The sequence below is a fragment of the Centroberyx gerrardi genome, chromosome 15, assembly GCF_048128805.1.
Source record: "Centroberyx gerrardi isolate f3 chromosome 15, fCenGer3.hap1.cur.20231027, whole genome shotgun sequence".
In the NCBI taxonomy this organism is placed as follows: domain Eukaryota; kingdom Metazoa; phylum Chordata; class Actinopteri; order Beryciformes; family Berycidae; genus Centroberyx; species Centroberyx gerrardi.
In genome coordinates this window covers 16,993,920-17,005,052 of record NC_136011.1, presented here as the reverse complement: position 1 = coordinate 17,005,052, position 11,133 = coordinate 16,993,920, and the positions used below count along the sequence as shown (strand labels likewise).

At 40.3% G+C, this 11,133-nt stretch overlaps 1 protein-coding gene across 1 annotated transcript; it reads right to left on the bottom strand.

Moving 5' to 3' along the window:
* Nucleotides 1–7,703: 7,703 nt before the first annotated feature.
* Nucleotides 7,704–10,653, bottom strand: prokr1b (prokineticin receptor 1b). The gene is made up of 2 exons (XM_071922066.2): nt 10,187–10,653; nt 7,704–8,409 (listed from the first exon to the last, which is right to left on the bottom strand). Exons 1-2 carry the CDS (start codon nt 10,651–10,653, stop codon nt 7,704–7,706), a joined length of 1,173 nt encoding a protein of 390 aa, XP_071778167.1.
* Between the last annotated feature and the right edge of the window lie 480 nt (nt 10,654–11,133).

Here is an 11,133-nt window from a genome sequence, read left to right as displayed (position 1 = left end):
AAACATGAGCACATAACTGGCAGGACACATTGTGTTTGCTTAGTTGTGGACAATCTTCAAATTGCTTTCAATACCATTGCAGTTATTCAAAGACCGATCAACAGCATTGCACTAATTAATTTCCTTCAAATTTTTGCAACTGAACAATTCATATCCTATTAAATGTCATTAGAATTTATTAGTATGCAGATTTCTTGTTCTTTTCACCTTGAAATCAAAGCGAGGGCTGTTTCAGATGTGTAAGTAAAGGAGCGTACAAATGGACATCAGTCACAGTCAGAAGTCATAATGTGATGGTGGACACACGTTGATTTACATTGATTTAAGTGCCCTTAAATGCATATCTCACAGTACGCCATGCATCCCAGTGCATACTGTAACTCCAGGGTTGGAACTGGTGCACTGGGGTGTGCCATTAAAAGCAACCTTCACTGTGCAGCACAGTCAAGGTCAGAATCGAGCCCCATTTGAATAGATGCAATCAAAAGGAGTGCAATATATAGGCAGCATTGGAAGTGATAGCTCTAAAGACAATATTCCACTTACATTGTTTGCACTGGCAACACCACAGAGCTTGACTCAAAATCTGTTGTTTTTGTTGAAGTTATCAATAACCTTTCACTTGAAGGGATCATCCCACAAATCAGCAAAGCCATTTAATGGGAAATGTTCTTTGTATAATGTAAAACATTTGTGCAAACAACAAAAGGACCCGAGAAGTGTAAAGCACGTTTTTTCATTTTAAAGTTAGGCATTCCCATGGAGGATATTCTTTACGCAATTGTATTTGCCGTGTATTAATAAGACTTGCTGGTAATGCAGTCACTTGTATAATTATATTGTACTGTATACTTGTATAATTTCACCCTCTCAAATCAGAGGAAGATTAGAAAATTACAATTTATTCACTCTTTTTATATTTCACAAAATAAAAGAATGATAGCAGTTTAAGGGAAGATATTCAATGACACTGCAGGTGTCTGCGGTGTATATGTATATATAAAATTTGAAGGCCTCCTGAACAACTGGGTAATATGATCTTGAGAGGTGTAATGGTGTGTAAAGTAAAGACTTGAATCTCACCACGAAAGTGCCCATTGAAGGCAAACAATGAGAAGCTGAGGTGCCTATTGCCAGCAAAAGAAATGTGTTTGGAGATGTGTTTATTTGTAGGATCTAATAGCAGTTTCTCCAGGAAAGGGAGAAACAGGAAAAAAAAACACACAGCAGTACTATCAGAACCATTCTCCCTGCACTAACTGACACTTTACCCACAGGGGCCAAAACATAGAGACTAATGTGGGTAATAAGCAGGGTCCTTGGTAATGGCAAAATAAACAGTTCCCAGTGTCAAACAACAGCCTATAAGAAAATTAGCATAAGAGTGGACAATCTCCATTAGCTGTCAACAGACTAAATAAGCATCTACTAGCCATGAGGAGAGGCATGGCTAGGCTCACTGTAAAACATTAAGAGCGATGCACACTGTGGAATGAGGTGGACAAGGACGAAGGTCAGCATGCGGTTCCCTATGCAATTTAATTTAAACATGTTCCAGGGACAATATGTGACTGCTAGTTAGTATTTACTGGATAATGGTTGATAAGACTGTGTATGTGAGCAGTTTTGTACTATGACAAGCAAGCGTTAACCCATTGCTATGGGTTTTGGTAGAACTAAGCAGCAGACTGGTCAGTGCAGCATGCCTGGTACAACAGGGTCTTCAGCTAATCAGAAAAAAGCCCTCTGCCGTACATGCCTGCTGAGAGATGGGAACCTGAATTGAAAGCAGCAACTGATTTCTGATTTCCCTACTACCCACTTCATGCATTTTCTCCATCACCCGTTTCACAAGTACATACTGCTTTTACGAAATCAATTCAAAAGAGTACACTGAAGTTGCAATATGACCAGAAAGGTGCAATTTATTTAATTATAGATTAGATCTAATGTGAGAGTTTTTAAATTGTTGCATTTTGAAGAAGAAGAAAAAACAATTTCTGTCCAAGATTGGATTTTAGCAGTTCAGCTCATCTTGACTTGTCAGCTTGACCCTGTTTGTTGCCACTTTGGCCTCTTTGAAAATATTAATGTATAGCTAGGGGGGAAACAAATAGACATGTAGGCATGCTCATTTTTGCTTCACCCACTTATTTTAACAACAGCAAAGTATAAGAGTTAGCCTGACTATGGGTAGGTAGACAATCAATGTGAGCACAGCAGAAACACATAATTGTCTTTTTCCATGTGTCAACATGCTACCTACTGCATTTACGCAGCATGTATTAGCTATACTGTTGTGAAGCATTAGCTTATTTTGCTGGCTTGACCACGAGTTAAAAAGCCTGCAAGCTGAGTAATGTTACACTAGCAAACTCTAGGTATCCTTCACAAGCCACCAACACGGGTAATATAGCAGAAAAGATAATAGCAGACATTGCATCAGGCTGATCACAACTGGTGTTTTTTGTGTTTTGGACGACCCGCTCCATTGTAGCCTACATCTCGTTGGTTTTCATAGCTACAGCTCGGTTCAATACAATGGTACTTTCCAGGGTAGAGACCACAAGCAGCTAACAGTCGTCTCTGTGCAATTTGTAATGTCAAACAACTTGCAAATTGCAATCGATTGAACTAAAGGCTAAAACATTTAATTTAGTGGGGCTAAAACGATTTGGAATCATTTTGATAATTCACTTTTGAGTTTTCTTCAGCTTTCAGAGTTTCCTAATTTCTTCCCCACTGACGTCCAATTCCAACACTGCAGCAAAAATGCAAACGCTGTATTTTTGCATTGCAACCATGGTGGCATGTTTTTCCGTAAAACTCAACACAATGTGCAAAAAGTTTAATTGCTTTCTTTTTTGAGCGCTTGTTTGGAAGAAATATATTCATACCGGTATACACATGCTTTGACTGAACTTTTGAAAGGATCATATGAAAAGCATATAATTCTGTTTTAATGCTGTTTTATTGCTATGTTTGGTTATGATACCATACAGCATATTTCCCTATACATAACTAAATGGTGTATTAGAAAAAGAGCTTAATAAGAGCTTATTAAGTTAATAATATATTGAGTGACCTAATACCTTTTTGGCTGGGTTTTTGCTGTCATTTTAACAAACTGGCTAATTGTAACAGATTGGTTGACCCACAAGAACATGCATCAAAAAAAGACCATATTGCTTCTTGCTCTAAATTTGCCTTGAGCAAAGAGCCTCAGCTGTGCTTGTCTATCAATAATACATCTATGAGCAAAGATAATTTTACAGACTTTACAAACTTACAGATTTCATTCTTATGAGCAAGTACATGTTCATGTTTGTGAAAATGTTTCTAAAGTTAGAAACCAGTGAACCAAGACTCTGAAACTCTGCAGTATTCCCCATTAAAGGAGAATCCACCCTCGGATACTGTTACACTTACACATCATCAATTTGTGATGTTCAAAGCATTCCAGGAGTTATTTTATGATTGAAGTGTTGTTTTTGGTCGACCCACCTTCCCTCAACCCGCCTTGTCTACTTGTACTTCAGTTAGTGATACCTTGCGTTTCCCAGAATGACTTTCAACAACCACCACAGAACAGGTGTGAACTTGTTTTTTTTTTTTTATTTGCTTTGAATCAAAGGCAGGTGGATGGGCATATAATTATAGCCAGCTAGCCAACTAGTTTGTGAACATTGGAGTGTATCTATGATTGCAGTTGCACATCTTACTCAAACGCAGCATATCTTGTGGCTGCATTGCATTATGGTCTATTGAGGTTACTGTCAGTGGAGAAAATGGTATCTCTGCCTCTTCCACAATGGATTTCTCCCTGTATGATTGCCCTTGCTCTTTGATTCTGAGGGACTGACATCAAACTTGACATTTACCAGTGATGTTTTAGATGAAAAATGCAAGGTACATTGCCAGTTACAGTATATGCATTTGTATTCAGTTCTTCTTTGGGTGATGTGTGTATGTTTAGTGAAAATAATCAATCTGTCAATTCATTTTGTATATTTGAGTGGTTGAAACATTGCAGAATGAGTCATGGAATCACACTGAGTGTTCATAACAGGACTTGAGTTGCAGCGTGGCAGTGTATACCAGCGCGTCTCACGGATGTTAATATCATTACTTCAGATGCGCGACAGTCATTCAAAAAGGAATCAAGCACCTTAGCGCAATCAAGTTTGGAATTAATTATTTGGAAAAATAGCAAGCGAGTGCTTGTCAACCCCCCACTATTTGTGCATGCATGTGCAAGTGTGCATGTGAATCAGTCCATGGCAGTGTGTGGAAGACAACTGGTCACATGGAGAGAGAAAAATATGTGAATAAAAGTACAGCTTAAAAATAAGCTTTTTTCAGTGGCTCATTGTTTATTACAGTAAGCACACATAAAATGCACTGATCCACAACAAAGTAAGCATGCACTGTATTGTTGCTCATCAAAAACACAACCAAGGATCAAAGAACAATAGAAATAACTTTTTTTTTCCTTCTAAGATACACAAAAGCTTATGGAAATATCTCTTTGTAGTCAATAACACCATTGGCTATCTCGTTCACGGCTGATCAGTTCTTCAAAGGAATCTTCTCAGTGCTGTATATCCCACAGAAAATTACATTTCTACTGAAAACTTTTTTTTTTTAATTACATGTCAGAAGCAAAGAGGGAAAGAGAACACACAAAAAGTGAGATACAAAAGGTCCTGAACAAAAGCAATGATGCATGATAAAACTGATCTTTGTCATTTGATATTACAGAAAAGAAATCCAGTGCAATCAAAAGGAATGTAGGCAATACAAAGATTAGCATTATATGAGTAGACAACACCGTGAAGAGCATTAGCAACCAATATTTACAACTCTTCCATATAATGTAACTTACTATACAACTGCAACATTTGATAATACACGTTGTATAAGCATAATATGAAGGACACAACAATAACATTCGCATAGTACCATGAATAGAAGTATGTACTGCAGACTAAGGCTTTCACATTATAATAGTCCTTTTACAGTCCAAAAAGAGTTCCCTAGTTGTTACATTGTATTGGTCCGGTTTGTTTCATATCACCTAGTATCAAGTGGGCCTACTGGACAGATATGTTGGCAGTAGTACAAAAAAAAATGTCAAACTAGAATGGCACTCAGAGGGCGTTTTCACAATATGATACACCCGCGATACTTGCATTTTCCCCAGACATTACAATGAACTCCTATGGTGAAACATTTGATCGTGGACAGCGCCAGCAATCTTTGACCGATTTGAAAAAAAAATCAGTAGTGTCCTTAGTGTCCACAGTTAGGTCCTTGCCTAACTGTGAATGTATCTGCGAAGTTTGATCCAAATCAGATCAAAACTGTGAGAGTAGTCGCTGTTAGTGACACACACACACATGTGGTCCCATTCAAATAATGGAATGTTGTTGTTTTTAACCTTTCCTTGTGCTCGGTGCTTAATTTGTAAATGATGATGTCCCGGAACACCAAGGGGTCGGTGTGGAGGGAAAAGGTTCCGGAACATATCAAGACAATTGCACATTGGAGGTACGGTGGTGCTCAGTACAGCCATATAGCTTACTGTAGACCTAACAGCCTAAACATTACTAAATGACCGACTATATGACCTTAGAGCTCCGACTACTGGGGACCTATAACAATATTTGATTATTGCATAGGCTACATAATACTAATTTTTACAAACCTGCCCTTCAAGTAGTAGACTAAAGATATAACTGCACTGTGCACAACATAAAAATGCCCACATAGGCTACTATGAGACATCCTAATCATACATAAAGGAAACTGCAATGGCTTCAACCATTTACCAGAGAAATTCTGGTTCGAGTAGTTACGCATCAATATTCAATACAAATACTTTCATAGGATATCAATTTTGAATGTAGGAAACAATGTCAGCGAATAATGCAACAAAACGTGTCGTGGTGCAGCTAGAAGTAGACCTAAATGCGACACTCAGCTGGACCGCGCTGGTTTTGAAATGCCCACAGTGATGTGGCTTACAGCCCTTCACGTCAACCAGTTCTCATGTTATTACCAATTCAATTGCCCGCATATTTAACTGTGGGACTTACAGGTCCGCACTCCAAAAAAAATCTGTTTCGCAGTCATCTATGCAAATATGAATTTTGATTGTCCCAGCAGAGACCTAATAGATTACAGAGTATGCTAACATGTTTACAAAGGGCAGTGGTGGCCTAAAGGTTAGAGAAGCAAGCTTGTGACCGGAAGGTTGTCGGTTCAATCCCCCGGACCGGCAGGATAAATCTAGGTGGGGAAAGTGAAAAGCAGCGCTTTCCCCTCCCTCATTACCACCACTGAGGTGCCCTTGAGCAAGGCCCTTAACCCCAACCGCTCCAGTGGAGCTGCTCAGTGGCCAGCAGATCAGACTGTGGTTGTACTGGTCAGCTTACAGGTGTGAATGTGATCAGGGCGTTCCTGAAAAAGAGAGCATTGCTCTCAGTGAAACTCCCCTGAATAAATAAAGGTGAAAAAAAAAAAAAAAAAAAAATCATGCTTACCGTGTCTAATTAATAGTCCACACAGCGGACATATGGACAGCAAATTAAACTAAACTTTTAGCCATGACGCTGTCTGAAGTTTACCATAACACACTCTGCAGAGCAGCTCACTCATGTGTGAAGTGATTAGCCTACTATGCGCTTGTTGTTACTTTCTAATAGGGTAATCACCTGTCTTCATATGGAAATGAGACAGTTAGGTTTTTAGAAGGGAGGGGAAAGGAAAGAAGAGTCAACTACTGGGAGTATTACATGGCAGACAAAAAAAAAAACGTTTCATGCCATCAGGTGCCGGGTCCACGCAAATAGGTACTGGAACGCAGGTAGTCCAAAACCGCGAGGTGCCGGATCCTGTTCCGGCAGGATCCGGCACAAATTAAGCACTGCTTGTGCTTCATCATACTCTAAAACATGAAAGAAAAGCTCCATGTTAATGTCAGTATTGTCAACCACTATACAATGTCTGTATATCAACAATACAATTATTATCTTATGTTACCTTCACACTGCCAATGTTGGATGGTGTTGGAGTTCCCACCTTTGGTCTCGTGCAGTAACAAAGTTTTGATTAGGATAACATCCCACTGAGAAATATAATTAACTATACATTCTCATGCTGATTTTGTAATGTATAGCTGCATTTTGTTTTGCTATCAAAGAATAACTTTACACACTGTATTGTTATCTGAAATTTGGTAATCATGTAGTGAAATGTAATATTTCAGCGCCAATTAAATTATTTCCCTCCTAAAAGTACTACACAAGAACTTACCATTAGCACCAACAATGGAGGCCACTGATCTCAACGTTTCTTTTTAAGTGTTTTATTCCTGTACCTTTTTAAGTAATAATCGTACAGCATGGGAAAACCCTGAATCACGGTGATCAACTTATCATCATCCATTTTTTGTCATGAGGCGGAACGTTTATTTACGGAATTGTCGTCACGCCGGTAGGAAAAGGAATAGGTACAGAAATCTGATTGGCTGTTGATGGTCAATGACCACGCAAAATTCAGTTAGTTGACAGCTGGAATGTCGGCCGAGTTTGTCAGGTTGATCGGCTCAGTAGAGATAGAAATTACTTCTAGTGAATTATCGATGGAGTTGACAGCTGAATGCACCGTTAATGACCATCGGACTATAGAGTTTCTTCTCTTCACCTCAGGCGAATGCACTCAATCTCCTCTGTCACAGGCATGGAGGAGGTCCTCATGTCTGTCTCATCCACAGTCTTACTGGGAGCATAAGTGGACCTCCAGCGCAGCAGGACAATCCTCTTCAGGTACTTAACTGTGTTGTTCTTGACGCTGACAAAACAGAAGGTATTGATCATGCTGTTGCTCATGGCAATGCACTCAATGATGTAGAAGGCCACTAATGAGTTTTTCTGGCGGGAGATGAGCGTCGGATGGAAGTCTCGCAGGATAGTGAAGCCATAGTATGGGGCCCAGCAGAGGATGTACGCCGTCAAGATCCCGATCAGGACCATCACTGTCTTCCGTCGGCAGCGCAGCCTCTTCCTAATCTGCTCCGTCTGGAAACCCGGGACATTCTTGAACCAGAGCTCGCGGGAGATCCGGGCATAACACATCGCCATGACGATCACGGGCCCGACAAATTCCACAGCAAAAACAAACAGGAAGTAGGAGCGGTAGTAGGCCTGCTGGTCCACAGGCCAGATCTGGGCACAGAAGACTTTGTGGGTGGTCGGGGTCGTGCCGCCATGAGGGTACATGGTCTCAGAGGCAAAGTAGGCGGAGGGAATTGAGATCAGGATGGGCACAATCCAGACTCCTGTGATCAGGCAGTAGGCGGTTTGGTACTTCATACGAGGCCTCAGAGGGTGAACTATGGCCATGTACCTGGAGGAGGACAGAGACGTTACTGCATGGGGCAGTCAGGGGACAAATCCATAACACAGTGCAATCAAACAGCCTATTAGGAGTCGAAACATGGTGCAAACTAAATGGGTTCAGAAAATTGAACATTACAGTTCAAAATGCCCCATTATTCAGAAAACTGAATTTCTCAGATTGATAGAAGTTAATTTCTGTGAAGTCACAAAATATAAATGCTATTTGACCAGTTGTGTCACTTCTTCACACTCCATTGAACTTTAGCTGAAAACGTTTTAGCGTTCTAATTTAAATCACATCATCACACAGCACTTTCCTAATTTGAGTCAGTTTGAATGCTGTGATAGTAGAGAGGTTAGTTTAGAAATTAGAAATGACTTTTGTTAAAATGGTGTACGTATGCATGTTCATATGTGTGTGTTGTTTGATAGTTTTGACAATTTAGATTGTAACACTTAACGTTTTAGCTAAATTCAATATCTACGAACAGTAAGTAGAATCATGTAGAATCATGCATAGAACCTAGTGATGATTTTTTTTAAGCATCCTTACTATGTTACATGCAATAATCTATGATTTGTATTCCTTCCAGGCTTGATGTTAAGTTTCTGGACAGAGATCAAACAACACTCACTCCAAAGGCACCTTAACAGTGGGCCAACGGGTAAATCGATAATGTAGCTGGCAAAGATACATTATCTAGGGGAATATACAGATGGACTCAACATGGAAAGGATGTGTAACTGTTACAGACTAAACACAGTAGCAAGGGGATCATTCCCTGATGAGCTCTCCCAAGCTGATCTAACTGAAAATTAATCAAAGTGTTTTTTTTACGGTGCCTTTGAAGTTCTGGTCATAGTGTGCACAAACAGACCTTAACAAGCAAAACTGAAATGCAGTAAGGTTTGATTTTACTTTTGATTAGTAATAAATAATGATAAAGCCAAGGCCCTGAATCTCAATTGCAGTATGCTGCCGGTTTATGCTATTAAAGGATTGCATCTCTGAGGAAAGTGGACAAATCCACTGAGGTCAGTGTGTTTTTCACTACATGTAGTTAAACTAGTAATTTAGAGTAGAGTAGTAGAAACAGAGATGGGCTGATTATACTGTACAATAAAGACATGCTTGAAAAATCAGTTGTAGTTCATTTTTACAATGTCTTGTCTCTCTCCAGTGCAATACATTCACAATAGTCATTTTCCATTCAAAACAAATCCCATACTGTAAGAGCAAAAAATGCAGTAGAAATTGGTGCCACCTGTGTTGTTGCCTGTGTTCATGAAATATCTTACAGCTCATTTCTGTTGAGATGCTGAAAAAAGCATTGGATTTTCATTCTCAGAAGCAAAGACATTTTTTAGTGGCTCAATATCTCTCAAAATCTCTTCAATAAGGCTGGATGAAGAATGAGGCGGATGTAAGGCCCTGATGTTGGAGGAACTAATGGAAGAAGGGAACAATGAGGGAAGGAGTGGCTGGAGTGGATTTTCTACTATAATGTAACGTTCATAAAACAACCGAGCAGGTGGATGTTTTCAAGAAATGAAATCTCACTGAAGGCTCTACAAGGTCAGAATAAGAAAGATGGGGAGGCATACTGACATATATGGACACAGATATGTTCTAATTTAAAACACCTGCCCATTTTGACAAGTGCAGGAAGATTTGTGTGGGAAACGGTGGCAAATTAAACTGCACACACATGTGCATGTACACAAGGACACATTCACACACATGCATGGCCAGATGAAAGAAATCATAGACCTCTGGGACGCACCTGTCAACAGCAATGGCAAGCAGTGCGTTTGTGGACACATAGAGCGAGACAGTCCTGAGATAGTTGACAGAGGCGCACAGCACCAACCCATGATCCCAGGACAGCTGCTTCACCACATAGTAATCCACCAGGAACGGGCAGCACACCACTGCCACGATGAAGTCTGAGATGGCCAGGTTGGCGATGAGCAGGTTGGTGAGGTTGCGGAGCTTTTTGTATCGGGCCAGTGTGGCAATGAACAGAAAGTTTCCAAACCCACAGATAAGCATGATACAAACGAGGACCACGCCAATAACAATGGTGGCCACAAAGAAGGCCTGGCCCTGCGTGGTGTCCGGGATCTCATCAGGAGGGATGCCGTAGTCCATGTCGTAGTTGTCCATGAACTGATCCAGCTCGCTGGGTGGGAGATGGTCCCGCGTCTCTGCGTAAGCCGCTGCTAAGTGGCTGATGTTGGAATCCCCCATGTCTTACCACACACTGTTACTTGGTTTAGACTGACTCGTTTTTGAGACCAATATCAGTTTCATCCAAAAAAATGGAAAAATAATGAAGCCTTTTGGTATATGGTGCCAATGCCTCCCAGGAAACAGCTTAACCGGTAAGGTGTTTGGGTGAAGATGGATATTCGATCAGGCTGAATCTCCTTTGGAACCAGAAGAACATCTCCACCTGGAACAGAAAGTTTTCATCTCAGCATTACTCATCCCAGGCCAGGGTTCGTCAAACACGACTCGGTGTCAAAGAGATACTGTATGTCTGGTCAAAATAAAGTGTTTGACCTCAGTGCTTCAGGAGTAACCCTGAAGCATTTTTCCCATGAAAAATGTCTGTAACTGAATTCAGTATATCCGTAATTAGCCCTTTTTACAGTAACAACTTCATAGCCTATAGCTTCCGTTTGATGACGAGGTCTTTGATTTGCAGTAACATTGGTCACCTCTATC